The sequence below is a fragment of the Pseudorasbora parva genome, chromosome 7 (genome assembly GCF_024679245.1).
Source record: "Pseudorasbora parva isolate DD20220531a chromosome 7, ASM2467924v1, whole genome shotgun sequence".
NCBI lineage: Eukaryota > Metazoa > Chordata > Actinopteri > Cypriniformes > Gobionidae > Pseudorasbora > Pseudorasbora parva.
In genome coordinates, this window is record NC_090178.1 from 51,523,986 (window position 1) to 51,539,461 (window position 15,476).

Sequence of the window (15,476 nt, forward strand, 5' to 3'; positions counted from 1 at the left end):
AGGGATTGTTAGGGATGCTGACATTGCAACATGTGCCGGCCTTCCTGTTTCCCTTGCGGGTGGCCAGAAGAAGAGGAGTTCTTCCTGCCCAAAACAGTTATCAGAAGAGATGTGAGAAGATTGGTGGTCCTTCTCCCGGTGGAGGACGAAACTCATCTACCCCACCCACCTTGACACTTATCCCCTTGGCCTAACCCCTGTTATCATTAGTATCCCTATTGGCTGGTCGGTGCAAGCCTAGCGCTGCCACCATGCCAATCAAATTGCACATACATGAAGTAAGAGCACACACATCCCATACCTTGCATACCCCGGGAGTACACCTGCCAAAGAAATGTGGTTGACTTGGACATTGGACTAAGTTGCACCTTCATCAGACACTTACACATAGACATTGTGCAAAAATGTAAAGTGTAAATGTGAAAAAATAAATAAATAAATAAAATAAAAAATACAGGAAATGTCACTAATAGGGGTTTTCTTAAGTTCACTGGATCATATGATCAGGAACTTAAGTGGGAGGTGTTGTGTTTTTTGTGCAAATTTTGTCATTTGTGAAGTGTTGTCATTTACTTTAAACCAGAGCTACAAATACTGCAAGTGACACTTATGGAGAAACGTCTGTGGTTTAGCAGTCTAATAGTGTAGTGTCTCTTTAAGAGAGGAGTGTGCTGTGAGTGCATGTGACCGGTGGTTACTACGTGAAAAGCAAGCGTGAGATTCATTTAATTAGTGAATGACTTTCAACCTGGTGTGCAGCCACTTGGTAAGCTCTCTTAATTTCAAATGTTTCTTGTTTGCTTATAATGTAAGCTTCATGTTGTCTGCTGTTGCCATGTTATGTTGTTGTACAGTGGTTAGGTCCACTGCACGTTTATGTTGTGCTCCTGGTAGATCTAAGCAGTTTAGAACTATAAATATAACGCTATGCTCCGGTAGATCTGAGCAGTTCGGGTAACATGTATGAAATTAACATTTAGAATTATACCACTGCTGTAAAATATGTGTCCATTTGTGTACTTTCTTTAGCTTTATAAATGTTTGATTAAGTATGAATCGCAGACCGGTATCTAACATAACGCTGTACTTCCTGGTTTGCTGCGGGGCATTCTGGGAGCTGTAGTTTCCAGCTGTGGTTTCCTGCTTGCAGAAAAGACTGCATGCATCTTGCACAGGCGTTTGGTAGGACTTGAATATGGTGAAAAATGTTTTAAGTATGAAGCATGTACATAAATTATGAGATGATGATTATCATTATAATATATTAGTAATATTATATATTTGTATTTTGATTAATGTTATTTATTGTTGTTTGTTGTCATTGTCAGTAGTATGCACATGAAATTGAAATATTGTATTTCTTATTATTTCAGGTTTATTACCTGGTCACCATTTATGAAAAAATAAACAAATTAATGTGGAAGACCGTGTAGTATCCTTTGCACGCTGGGTTACCCTTTCCGTGGGGAGAACACGGAACAGAACCGCATTGCTTGGCTGTAACTCATTACACCATTCCACCACAAACAAGAATCCTATGCACATGTTAGTGAGGAAGGGCAAAGTTAGGCTCAGTCTGAGTGCGAAGTGAAGCAATGGGGTTATTTTACTGGCCAGGCATGTTTCTCCATATCTGTTGTGCCTCCTCAGTAATGTTCGCATACGGTAACATGAAGGTGGAGGTAGGCTACAGCGATGTGAAGTGATGTGATTCCTTGACACTATATTTTTCTCGCAAATTTGTGAATTTATAATCACAGAATATTTATTTTTTTTTCATGGAAAATCTGATTTTTTTCTTCAAAATGTTAACCCCCATTAACATCCTCCCCCAACCACCACCCCTCCCCATCTCTCCTTCAGCTCCAGCTCCACATACTTTTAAGGAAGATACATTTGTTTATTTTTTTTATCATTACAACTTTTATTCACACTCTTTTAAAATATATTCCATTAAATGTAGCTTTATGACTGACATTTTTTGGACCAAAAGTCCTAACAGATGGTTTAATTTGGTGCACTTACCGATCCTTGCTGAAAGCCCTTGATGTGTTTTAGATTGTGTTCCTCACTCTCAGCCTCAGTGCCACGCAGCTGGATGGAGATATGGCTAGTGGTGCCTGCCAAGAGCCTATTTCCTGTGTGCGCCGTTACTCTGTAGATCACCATGGCTGATCTGCAAAACAATGAACAATGATTTTTAAGACAAAATATAAACATGATGAAACCAACAAAGAATATCACAAAGTCGAGAGAGAGAGAGAGAGAGAGAAAGAGAGAGAGAGAGAGAGAGAGAGAGAGAGAGAGAGAGAGTGTGTGTATAAGTGAAAGAGAGAGCGATTCTCACCTCCTAACTGTAAGTCACAATGTTACCGCTGTAAGAATGGCAACAACTGTTTCTAGATTGATTATAAAGACAGAGCAGTTTATGTCATAGAAATTGCCGCAAAATAATATTCATTTCAATTCAACACTCCATAGTAAAGATTTCCAAAGTCTTATTACCAGGTTTTTGCCAAAACAAGGACCTTGTTCCTTTCAGAATGATCTGAACAACAAGAGCCAAGAGCAGAAGTCTCCAAGCATTTTATAACTTTCTTGTAATGTATTCATTTTCGACATTGTCTTGACACCCGATATAAAAAAAATACCTTTCTTTGTCCAAATAAGGAAATATCTTCAAACTTAAGTTTATGATTGGCTGCAATGTTTCTTAACACTAACCGTTAATATTTGAATAAGCTTCTTGCAAATATGTCTTGCAAAATTGTCAGTTACATTGTTACATTGTCAGTATTGACCAATCATACAATCAGAGGCACATGCGGGGGGATTGGGGCATTTTCCTACCTTCCTTGGTTCAGTTTTTATAAAGCACATTTCTTTTGCCTCAAGTGCAGCCCAAAGTGCTGGACAAAGCAAACGGTAACACTTTATAATAATACGCTATGAAGCATTTATTAAGCATTAGTAAATAGTTAGTTTATCTTTTATAAAGCATTAATAGACATTAATAGGCAGTTTATAAATACAACTATAAATGCTTTATTCTTGATTTATAATTATATCTATAATGTGTTTAATAATTGTATTTTCATACTTTATAAATTATTAATTTCTAATTTCTAAACTAAGTATTACATTATTTAGAAATCCGTTATTTAGGAGATGTCAGTGGTTCATATAATAATTTAAAAAGTGTAAGTAAAGGGTTAATAAACTATTTAAATACACATTTGTACATCTTACTATTTAGACATATAATAACAGTTACTCAGTGTGTTAATAAATGCTTTATTAACATGTGTTCCTACTGTAGTTCATGATTAGTTCAGGTAGTTATAAAACATTTAGTAGTTGTCAGTTAACGCTTTCTGTGAGCTCATCTAAAGTGATGAATATTAATGCCTTGTAAGGCTTTTACAAAGGCTCAGTTCTCTTCTACATTTACATTTAATCATTTAGCAGATGCTTTTATACTTACAAAAAAGGGGAAATAGAATAGTAATAGAAGCAACGAAACAGACAAGGCCAACAACCTGTAAGAGCTGTAAGAAATCTCAATTAGCACAGTACACAATTTTTTTTTTTTTTTTTTTTTTTTTTAGACATCTACAACAATAACTCACGTACGCAAAATACCGAACACTGGATTTTGATATCCATGATAACAACCCATTAGGACTAAGGCTGTTGCCCCAGCTGTTCAATCAATCAATCAATCAACTTTATTTATATAGCGCTTTTACAATCACGATTGTGTCAAAGCAGCTTCACAGTGTCAAACAGGATAATATTGCGATTATTGTTCTACTGTATTACTGTTGTCGTTAATGCAGATTCAGTGGCCCAATGGGTTGGTTTTGTATGGCATTCTAGCTAAACGGGCAGCAATAGACATCTACAACAAAAAGATGCCATCTTGTGGCATCTTGTTAATGGTGCCATCTTCTGAACAGAAAAAGGAAACAACTTTTTTCCCACTGTGTGGAAACTTTCCACTTTATTGGTATGTGGAAATTTCCCATATCCCTCGTGGAAACTTTCCACATTCTCGCTCTGTGGAAACTTTCCACTTATTTACTGCATGGAAACTTTCCTCTTACTTTCTGTGTGGAAACGTTCCACTTATTTATTGCATGGAAACTTTCCACTTTCTCGCAGCGTGGAAACTTCAAAAGTCTTTTCCACAGTGAACAGTGTGGATTTTAGTGTAGCTTGACACTTCTGGCTTCTTTAGGGGTCTTGATGTTACTGACTGAAGGATAAAGAAAGGTTTCCAGTTGTCAGTGATGCTGGGGTGTCAGCAGTCAGCCTAGGAATAAGAGATCGGCTGCAGGTCTTTTTCCGCCTTTACGATCAGATGCTTCTTTCAGGTAACGCATAATGTTAACCTGGACCACTTCATCAGTGGCATCCTGGGTTGCCGGGTTCTCCCGGATGGCTCCTGTAGAAAAAACAGATTGGTCATTCCATTTGAATGGCATAAGGCCATGCACATTAACTTAAATATATAAAAAAATATCCAACTTACTTTGAACTATGTCCTTTAGGAACATGTCTCTAAAACATGCTTTACTCCCTACACCAGTACAGGTTGTATTAATGGAAAGGTGATTAGAGAAGGTACTCTGAAGCATTGGCCACATGGTTGTCTTAAGGTCCCTCCCACATTTGATTGCCAAAAACCAAAGCTGAAAATACAAAAAGGGATTAAGACTGTACAATATGCAATGTACACTATACATTTTCTCTTTTTAGATTACCCTATGGTGTTGTAAACAAAATCAGCACACTTACTAATCGTTCCTGGAGCTCTTTATCCCGACTCAAACTGTTGTCAAGTAACAAAAATCTTCCTGTGTGTCTAGGGGGAGTAACAGATCCCCTGGCAGGGATAAATCTCCAACAGACACATTGGCACTGAAATGTTGCAGCAGAGTGTCCATTTTGTTGTCCATGCTACGCACTACATCGCCAAACTCTCTAAGACGTTGCAGCATTAGTGTCTGTTCTGCACCTACAGGGGTTCCCAGAATAAAAGAATAATGCAGTCAGTCCTGGTCCCTCAACTACTAAACTATGACATTTACATTTAGGTCTACTACATACAGGCAGCCCCAGTAAGAAATTGTGTTCGCAAGTTGTACCAGTACGTGCAAATGTTGTCCCTACTTGCTTCACCTGCTCTGTGAGCCGCTGCCACCCAAACCTACAAAAAGAAAGGCATTCAATAATTTTGGACCTACATCTCACTAAAAAAAGTAAAATTTAAGCAAGAGTGCATGTTCTCACCTGCTCGTGCATTGCTTTCCCTCAGGGCCTGGTTCTCATTCTGAAGTCTCTGGAAATCTACATAAAATACAGTCTTGTTCAAAATAATAGCAGTACAATGTGACTAACCAGAATAATCAAGGTTTTTAGTATATTTTTTATTGCTACGTGGCAAACAAGTTACCAGTAGGTTCAGTAGATTCTCAGAAAACAAATGAGACCCAGCATTCATGAAATGCACGCTCTTAAGGCTGTGCAATTGGGCAATTAGTTGAATTAGTTGAAAGGGGTGTGTTCAAAAAAATAGCAGTGTGGCATGCAATAGTTTCCAAGACAAAAAACATCACTAACTTGTACTCAAACTCTTGATTCTGTGAAGTGGAGTCTGGATTACTGGGGAAAAACCTGGTTCCCTTTCGTTCAGTCACTCCGACATAACGTCAATGACTGACGAATGGGGGTTTCACAATGTTAGTGATCTGCAACAGCTGTGTGTGTTTTCCCTGGGTGCTTCGGCACTCTGCAGAGCTTCCTCTCACAAAAAGAGCTTGCGTGTGGCACGTCTTTTTCAAGACGGTTTCCCGCGCACTTCCGGGTGCGGTCGATATCTGTTGCTGTCTTTGGGACGCATTCACTGCTCGACGTGTTTGGGCCCAGCACGTTCAGACAGTGTTTGTGGATGTGCTGTGTTCCTTCTGCGGGAACATGACCATGGGGAACATGACCATGACCGATGTTGTGGTCGAGACTCAATGATCTCTGTAAAGAGAGAGAGTCCCCTCTGCCACACCCCGATCTACCATCTCCGAGAGAGGTGGTACTTTGGCTGGTGGCCAGGGTGACCTGAGAGCGGTGCTGTGGTATTAAGAACCCCGACGATCATCCCTCGGGCCACTCCCGCCCTCTCGCACATCGCTTCCAGCGAGTGTTGGACTGAAGCAGCGGGACCGTCTGCTGACGCCCCGTTCGTTTCGTTCATACTCCAGATAGCGGCGAGAGGTCGATTGCCACATCTCAAGGTGGGCTAGAGTCCTTTGGGGATGACAATTCGGCTATGTTCCGCCTCCAGGTTTGGTAGCACTGTAGAATCTGACCTAGAGTTGACAGCCATTTTATCTCAGGCAGCCGCGAGCCTCGGGCTGGTGTGAATCTCCACCCTGTCACGAGTGCTCGCGTTTGGGCGTTTGGTTTTTGGAGGTGGCACCCGGCACCAGCTTTGGTGGAGGGCCGGGGGAGAATCTTTTGTCCAGCTGCTGGCCCACGGGTCAGCAGCACCCTTTGTAAAGGAAGAACTGATTAACCCATCCCTGAGCACCCAGAGACCGGTGACGGCAGTGCGCACCGCCCCCGGGCCGCGCCGCTCTCGTCCCTCTCTGTCGCCAGCCCCCTCGCAGAGCAGACCCCAGTGGAACGCGAGTCCTTCCCTGGTCTCCTCTGTCAGGGCGCAGTCGTTACCAGTGCCCCGACACCGGGCTGCTATGCCACCCGAGTCCGGGCCGGTAACACTGCCTTGCTGCCTCACCGAGGGTACGCCGGTGCTCCGTATGACCCAGTTGGTACACTCTCTGGGTGCGTGGCTAGTTGCCGGGACTGTCCCTTTGGGTCGCGTGGACCATCAGGCTTGGTTACGCGATTCAGTTCGCGTGAGCTCCTCCCCGCTTCCGGGGGGGCCGGATCACCATGGTAGGGCCCGATTCCCCGGTCAGCCCTTACTTCATTGTACCGAAGAATCCGGTGGGTTACGGCATTGGAAAAGCGCGATATAAATAAAGCTGAATGATTGATAATGGATGGCCACGATATACAGCCTGCACAGCCGTACAATGAAAGGCTGATTGTTGGGGCCGAATCTCTGGACGACCCCTAGGATATCTGCATCCGCAAGCTTTGACCTGGGCCCTGACCCTAATGCCCCAAAACACGTCCTCAGAGTAGAACATGTATGGCTGTAAGTTATAAGTACACCCTTAACTTCTTCATTAGATCTTAGCTAGATCTGTTTATTTTTCTCAGTTAATTGTCAGCAACCAGAGAAATCCTAAACAACTGTTTCACTCAATCAACAAGCTGCTTAAAAATCACACTGTCTCTAATGTTTCTGCTTCAACTCACCGTTGTAATATGTTTTTGGAGTTTTTTAGCACCAAAATTGATAATATACGTAATCACGTTGTTTCCACTAATACTTCTGCTGTCTCCTCTTTAAAAATGTCTGCATTTTCTGGTATTTCTCTCTCTAACTTTGTTATTCACGACTCCCAGTCTCTGTCTACTTTGGTTTCAAAACTGAAAGTCTCAACTTCCAGAGTTGATCCTATACCATCTTGTCTTTTTAAATCATGTTTTGATTCCCTCTCTCCTGTTGTTTTGAGAATCATTAATAACTCTCTGTGCACTGGTGTCGTGCCAGCAGCACTTAAAACTGCTGCTGTTACCCCTATACCAAAAACGTCTCGGTTACGTATGTAACCCTCGTTCCCTGAAGGAGGGAACGGAGACGTATGTCAGAACTGAACCGACGAATTGGGATCTGCCCTCAGAGACCTATCCACTTCGAGTGTGTAAAAACGAGCCAATCGGAGATTGGCATTTGATCCACACATTCCACGCTCCGCCCCGCAGCGCGGGTATAAATAGGAAGTGGAATGGTAGATCAAATGCTTTTTTCAACTGAGGAGCCGAATACGTGACTGGGCTCCTAGCTGAAGCACAGCTCCTGGCGACGGGACGTACGTCTCTGTTCCCTCCTTCAGGGAACGAGGGTTACATACGTAACCGAGACGTTCCCTTTCAGTCGGTCACGTTCGACGTACGTCAGAACTGAACCGACGAATTGGGATCCCTTTGGAAAACGCCAGGATGCTGGCCCTTCCAGCGTCCTGCTTGAGCGCACTGGACCGTCTAGTATGGTACGGAAGTCAGGGCTCCAAGCAGGGAGGTCAGTCACTGCTGTTTCTGCAAGACCCACTTAGAGTGACCATAGACCGCTGGGAAGCGTGCCCTCTCGGAAGAGGTACGCTGCGGGGCCACGTCCTTCAGGGAAGGGGTGGTGGCGGAATACACATAAGGACTAACCTGGCAGGGTAGTGCAACATATGGCAGTCTCTGGGGTGGTTCCAACCTAATTGTAGGGGGGAAAGAACACGCCCAGAGACGACAGAGCGGGCTCTGTCGAGGGAAAGACACGGGGTTAGCCCGAAGGGTAGCTGATACCGTGGACGAATACACATATGGGGTTGCCGTGAGGGAACCGCTACATATGGAACCCAGCCTACAACCACGTTCCACAAGCATACGGGTGCAGGCCTAGCGTCAGACGGTCCGCAACGTCTGACACCGCATGGGGTGACGGAGGAGCTCGACAGGGTTAGCCGGTTTCCCGGGGAACACAACTGGAGACAATAAACGCACGTATCCGGCCCAGAGGGCGGGAGTGGCGTTGCAAGCCGACACTTAGAACGGGCACTTAGCGCTCCTGGCCACCAGGGGCGAGGATGCGGGAAGATACCGGCTCTACACGTAAGCTATAAAACTTAGCGAACGTGTTAGGTGTCGCCCAGCCCGCAGCTCTACAAATGTCTGTCAGCGAGGCGCCTTGAGCTAGCGCCCAGGAAGACGCAACACTCCTAGTGGAGTGTGCTCTTACACCAAACGGGCAAGGCACGTCTTGGGACTGGTAAGCCAAGACTATAGCATCCACTATCCAGTGGGCTAACCTCTGCTTGGAGACAGCCTTTCCCTTCTGCTGGCCTCCGTAACAGACGAAGAGTTGCTCTGAGGTCCGAAAGCTTTGGGTCCGGTCAATGTAAGCGCGAAGAGCGCGGACCGGACACAACAAAGCCAGGGCTGGGTCTGCCTCCTCCGAAGGCAGCACTTGCAGGTTCACCACCTGGTCCCGGAAGGGAGTGGTAGGAACCTTGGGCACGTATCCGGAACTGGGTCTCAGGACAACGTGAGAGTTACCAGGCCCGAACTCTAGGCACGATTCGCTGACCAAAAGTGCGTGCAGGTCCTCTACCCTCTTGATCGAGGCCAAAGCAGTCAAGAGCACTGTCTTCATTGACAGGATTTTAATCTCAATGGACTCCAACGGCTCGAAGGGAGGGCTCTGAAGTGCTCTGAGCACTAGAGCCAAGTCCCAAGAGGGTATCGAGGATGGACGAGGAGGATTTAGTCTCCTCGCACCTCTGAGGAACCTGACGATTAGGTCGTGCCTTCCGATGGACTTACCTTCTACTGCGTCTTGATACGCCGCTATTGCGGCGACGTACACTTTGAGGGTGGAGGGAGACAGCCTTCGCTCCAACCCGTCTTGCAGGAAGGAAAGCACAACACCAATCGAACACCTTCGGGGGTCTTCCTGGCGGGAAGAACACCACTCAACGAACAGGTTCCACTTCAGTACATAGAGGCGCCTCGTAGAGGGGGCTCTAGCTGAAGAGATGGTATCTACGACTGCTTGTGGTAGTCCATCTAGAACCTCCGCGTCCCGTCCAGGGACCAGACATGAAGATTCCAGAGGTCTGGACGCGGGTGCCATAGAGTGCCCCGTCCCTGAGAAAGAAGGTCCTTCCTCAGGGGAATGGGCCAAGGAGGGGCTGTCGCGAGGAGAGTAAGTTCTGGGAACCAGGTCCGGTTGGGCCAATACGGCGCAACTAACAAGACCTGCTCCTCGTCCTCCCTGACTTTGCACAGTGTCTGTGCAAGAAGGCTCACTGGGGGAAAGGCATACTTGCGTAGGTCCCGGGGCCAGCTGTGCGCCAGTGCATCTGTGCCGAGGGTACCCCCGGTCAGGGAATAGTACCACTGGCAATGGGTCGAGTCCGGAGAGGCAAACAGGTCTACCTGTGCGGCTCCGAACTGGTCCCATATCAGCTGGACCGCCTGGGGGTGGAGTCGCCATTCTCCCGGAGGTGCTGGCTGTCGAGAGAGCTCGTCGGCTGTCTGGTTCAGTGCACCAGGGACATGCATGGCCCGAAGCGACCTCAGCTGCTTCTGACTCCACAGGAGCAGGTGGCGGGCGAGTTGGAACAGGTGACGGGAGCGTAGACCACCCTAACGGTTGATGTACGCAACGGCCACTGTGCTGTCCGTACGGACCAGTACATGCTTGCCACGTAGCGGCCCCTTGAGGCGGCGCAGTGCCAAGTGTACTGCTAGCAACTCGAGGCAATTGATATGCCAATGCAATTGCGGTTCCGTCCACAGACCCGCAACTGCATGCCCGTTGTACGTGGCCCCCCAACCCGTGGATGAGGCATCCGTGAACAGCACAGCATGCCTGCACACTTGTTCTAGGGGCACCCCGGCCCGGAGAAACGAAGCGTTGGACCACGGGCTGAAGGTTTGGCGGCAGTAAGGAGTCACTGGGACCCGGTACTGGCCGCTCTGCCACGCCCACCTCGGGACTCGGCCATGAAGCCAGTGTTGGAGCGGTCTCATATGAAGCAATCCGAGCGGCGTGACCGTGGCTACGGATGCCATATGCCCCAGGAGCCTCTGAAAAAGTTTCAGTGGGACCGCTGTTCTGCCTTTGAACATATTCAAGCAGTTCAACACCGACCTGACTCGCTCCTCCGTGAGGCGCGCATTCTGGCTGACCGAATCCAGCTCCATACCGAGGTAAGAGATTCTCTGCGTAGGACAGAGCGTGCTCTTCTCTCGGTTGACCCGAAGGCCCAACCGGCTGAGGTGACTGAGCACCATGTCCCTGTGTTCGCACAACTGCTCCCGAGACTGGGCGAGAATGAGCCAGTCGTCGAGATAGTTGAGGATGCGAACGCCGCGTTCTCGGAGTGGAACAATGGCTGCCTCCGCGACCTTCGTAAAGACGTGAGGCGACAGGGACAGCCCGAAGGGCAGGACTTTGTACTGGTATGCCTTCCCCTCGAACGCAAAGCGTAGGAACGGTCTGTGTCGAGGGAGTATAGAGACATGAAAGTACGCGTCCTTCAGGTCGATCGCTGCAAACCAATCCTGGGGACGGATGCATTGAAAAATGCATTTCTGCGTTAACATCCGGAACGGGAGCTTGTGCAGGGCCCGATTCAGGACGCGCAGGTCCAGGATTGGCCGGAGCCCACCCCCTTTCTTGGGCACGATGAAGTAAGGGCTGTAGAACCCTGTCTTCATCTCGGCTGGAGGAACCGGCTCGATCGCGTCCTTCGCCAGTAGGACCTCGATCTCTGACCGCAAGACTTGAGCATCGCTGCTTCGCACTGAGGTGAAGAGGATGCCCTTGTACTTGGGTGGCCGGCGCGCGAACTGAATTGCGTAGCCGAGTCTGATGGTACGGATGAGCCAACGGGACGGTCGAGGGAGCTGTAGCCACGCTCCCAGGGACCGTACCAGCGGGACCAACGGCACCACAGACATGCCCGGGGTGGGGCAGCGCAACGGAGAGCTCTGGCTCGACTCGGGAGGCCCGGAGGCGGCCCGGAGTGTCGCGCGAGCTCTCCTGGTGCGGGCAGGGAGCGGGTGAGAAGGCCCGGAGGCGTCCTCGGAGCCCGCTCGACTGCTCGCTGCCCGGAGGCAGACAGGTGGGATGCTCAGACCCGACTCGGGAGGCCCGTGGGCGGCCCGGAGTGTTGTCTGAGCTTTCCCGGGAGAGGCAGAGAGTGGGTGAGAAGGCCCGGAGGCGTCCTCGGAGCCCACTCTGCTGCCCCCTGGTGAGGGGAGGGGAGGGAGGGAGAGACAAAGCCCGGAGGCGTCGTGAACTGCCACCCTGACCCTCTTGGGGCCCAGGGGGATAGGAAACTGCTCTTTTTGTGAGTATGTGGGTACCGCCGAGCTCCGGAGAGCTGGCGGCAGATGTACTAGACCAGTCGGGGCCCCCCGGTCCTCCTCCGGGGGGTGTGGGAGGGATGCGGACATCATCTCCCGAAGAGCAGCTCCTGTCCTCCCTGGGCTGCCTGTCTCAGGGCCGCTTCCCCTTGCGCTTGCCGGCAGGCTTAGCGGTCTGGACAGGTTGGGCGCCACCCTTGCGCCCGGCACCCTGCTTGGCCTGTGGAGGCTGCTGCTTTGGCTTGGCAGGGGCGAAGGCGGATGCCGGGGGACGCCCTCGGCGACGAGCAGGCGGGGGAGCTGCGGCCGGCGACTGGGTGGAGGCAGCAGCAGGTCGCCGGGGCAGGATGTTCCTGATAGCCTCCGTCTGCTTCTGGGCCACCGAGAACTGCTGGGCAAAGTCCTCGATGGCGTCGCCGAAGAGGCCGGCCTGACAGTAGGGGCGTTCAGGAATCGCACCTTGTCCGCTTCACGCATATCTGCCAGGTTCAGCCACAGGTGGCGTTCCTGGACCACCAGAGTGGACATCGCCCGACCCAGGGAGCGTGCAGTGACTTTCGTCGCTCGGAGAGCGAGGTCCGTCGCCGCACGCAGTTCCTGCATAACGCCCTGGTCGGAACTTCCCTCGTGCAGTTCCATGAGCGCTTTGGCCTGGTAGACCTGCAGGAGCGCCATGGCATGCAAAGCCGATGCGGCTTCTCCACAGGCTGTGTAAGCCTTGCCGGTTAGCCCGGACGAGAACTTACACGCCTGGGAGGGGAGACGCGGGGCACCACGCCAGTCCGCAGCGGTCTTGGGACACAGATGCATCGCCACTGACCGCTCGACCGGAGGGATTCCCACGTAACCCTTCACCGCACCGCCATCGAGGGAGGTGAGGACGGAGGAGTCCGTCGATCGCGAGCGAGCGCTATACGGCGCTGCCCACGACTTCGAGATCTCCTGATGCACTTCCGGGAAGAAAGGCACCGGGGCGGGGCGCTGCGAACCAGCACGGGCCGTCCCGAGAAACCAATCGTCCAGCCGTGAAGGTTCGGGACACGGTGGAGGGTTCCACTCGAGCCCTACGCTTGCGGCGACCCGGGAAAGCATAGCCGTAAGCTCTGGGTCAGACTCGGGCAACGCTGTCACACCCGAAGTGGGCAGCGCAGCCGAATCCTCATCCTCAGAGCCCATTAGCTCGTCCCCCGATGCAGCGACCGACATCCTGTCTTCCGCCGGAGCCCCGAAGGAAACGGCTGGCACTCCACGTGAGAGGTCAGCACGCTCCTCCGGAAACTCCACCGGCGCAGCGGAGGGGGAAGGGGCCCGAGGAGCCATATGACCCGGCGGGTTTGCCCTGACCATCACCCTCAGGTCCCCACCCATGTCATCAGCCAGAGTAGCAGCCCTCTGCTTAGGCGCAGAAGGACCGCTAGACCGGGGGATGCGCGAGGGTGCTCCACCTGCCTTGAGGTATTGGAGTCTGGACCGCAACACTGCGATGGTCATGTTCCCACAGTGGGAACATGAGTCATTCACGAACGCAGCCTCCGCGTGCTGAGTGCCCAGACACGAGAGACAACGAACGTGACCGTCAAGCGGGGACAGAAAGCGACCGCACCCAGAAACACACGGTTTGAATGACATCTTGAAAAAGACGCAGGGTCAAACCGTGTTGCTCTTTTAGGATGGAAACTGCTCTTTTAGTTTGTGCTGAAGCACTCAGGGAGATGACCGCGGTCAGCACGCAGTCCACAGTGCAAGCCTGCGTGTGACACTCAAAGTTTTTTAGGAAAACGCCCAGCGAACCAACAGTTTGGAAGCTCTTTTTGAATGCAAGCGATTGCAACAATATACGGTCACTCGCTGAGAAGCGCTATGACACCCGCACTGGCAGTTCCTCCTTTCTCCAAGACTCAGCTTGTCTTTAACTCTCTTCGTGGAAACAGTACTGAACTGTTCGGCTCCGAAGTTGAAAGCATTTGATCTACCATTCCACTTCCTATTTATACCCGCGCTGCGGGGCGGAGCGTGGAATGTGTGGATCACATGCCAATCTCCGATTGGCTCGTTTTTACACACTCGAAGTGGATAGGTCTCTGAGGGCAGATCCCAATTCGTCGGTTCAGTTCTGACGTACGTCGAACGTGACCGACTGAAAGGGAACAAACAACATGGATTCTAATAATCTGAATCATTTTTGTCCCATCTCAAATCTTCCATTCCTCGCCAAAATTTTAGAACAAACCGTGGCTTCTTAACTGCTTTCTCATCTTTCCTCTAATGACCTTTTTGAGCAAACTCCACAGTACTGAAACAGCGTTAGTTAAGGTCACTAATGACTTGTTAATGGCTTCTGATTCTGGTCGTCTGTCTTTACTGATTCTTCTTGATCTTAGTGCCGCTTTTGACACTATAGATCATTCCATTTTAATCACCTGTTTACAGACTGTCTATTTTCACTTGGCTACACTGAATAAATTACAGTTGGTCCAAAATTCAGCTGCTAAAATTCTAACCAGGACCAGTGCAAGGGAGCACATCGCTCCAATCCTGGAAAAATTGCACTGGCTTCCTGTTAGTTTTCGTATTGATTTTAAAATTCTAATGCTCACATATAAGGCCTTGAATAATTTGGCCCCTCATTATTTGTGTGAGCTTTTAACCCTCTATACGCCAACACATGCTCCACGTTCCTCTGAAGCTGCTCTTTTAACTGTCCAAACAGCACGGTTGAGAACTATGGCTGATCTGGCTTTTTCTTCTTTGGCTCTTAAATTGTGGAATTCCCTGCCCTCTGAGATTAGGAATGCAGAATCCCTTAGTGTTTTTAAATCATCACTTAAAACATATTATTTTAGGATAGCTTTTATGTGATTCATTTGTCTACTTTGTTGCTTATTTTATTAACTTTTTATTTTTTTTTTATTTTTTTTTTACTGCCTGCAATGTTATGTGTATTTTTCAATTCATATTTTTATGTAAAGTGCTTTGAGATGTAACATTTAAAGGCGCTTATGAGTTATGTTGGCGTTAGTGGAACTGCTTTGGCATGGTTTAAATCGTACTTATCTGACCGTTATCAGTTTGTAGCAGTAAATGAAGAGATGTCACACCGATCACAAGTTCAGTATGGGGTACCGCAAGGCTCAGTGTTAGGACCGCTGCTCTTCACCCTGTATCTGCTCCACTGGAAGATATCATTAGGAAACATGGCGTTAGTTTTCATTGTTATGCTGACGATACTCAGCTCTATATTTCCTCACGCCCTGACGAAACTTCAGTGACATCAACAAACACATGCAATGTGCACTTCTGTGTTCCCCAGTACACTATTAGATTACTGTGTGCTGAATGGGTCTTAGTAATTTGCACACTTTAATATACATGAGGTTTTTATGATGTATTTGATGCATATTTATGTTTCTGGCTCCATG

The 15,476-nt window shown here is 48.9% G+C and overlaps 1 protein-coding gene and 2 long non-coding RNA genes across 3 annotated transcripts in view; 1 reads left to right on the forward strand and 2 right to left on the reverse strand.

Annotated features, from left to right (window-relative positions):
• Nucleotides 1–2,598, reverse strand: part of LOC137083465 (hydroperoxide isomerase ALOXE3-like) — a 36,757-nt gene extending 34,159 nt beyond the window's left edge. The window contains exons 1-3 of the mRNA XM_067449422.1: nt 2,506–2,598; nt 2,348–2,399; nt 2,026–2,176 (exon numbers count right to left, since the gene is read on the reverse strand). Of these exons, the coding sequence (XP_067305523.1) occupies nt 2,026–2,169 (144 nt within the window). The 5' untranslated portion in view covers nt 2,170–2,176; nt 2,348–2,399; nt 2,506–2,598. The remainder of the gene's footprint in view (nt 1–2,025; nt 2,177–2,347; nt 2,400–2,505) is intronic.
• LOC137083466 (uncharacterized) overlaps nt 614–15,476 on the forward strand; it is a 22,747-nt gene continuing 7,884 nt past the window's right edge. Inside the window, exon 1 of the long non-coding RNA XR_010906506.1 lies at nt 614–766. This is a non-coding gene — a long non-coding RNA (uncharacterized lncRNA). The remainder of the gene's footprint in view (nt 767–15,476) is intronic.
• Nucleotides 4,699–5,354, reverse strand: LOC137083912 (uncharacterized). Its single transcript, XR_010906662.1, has 3 exons — nt 5,296–5,354; nt 5,151–5,212; nt 4,699–5,020 (listed from the first exon to the last, which is right to left on the reverse strand). It is a non-coding gene; the product is annotated as an uncharacterized lncRNA (long non-coding RNA).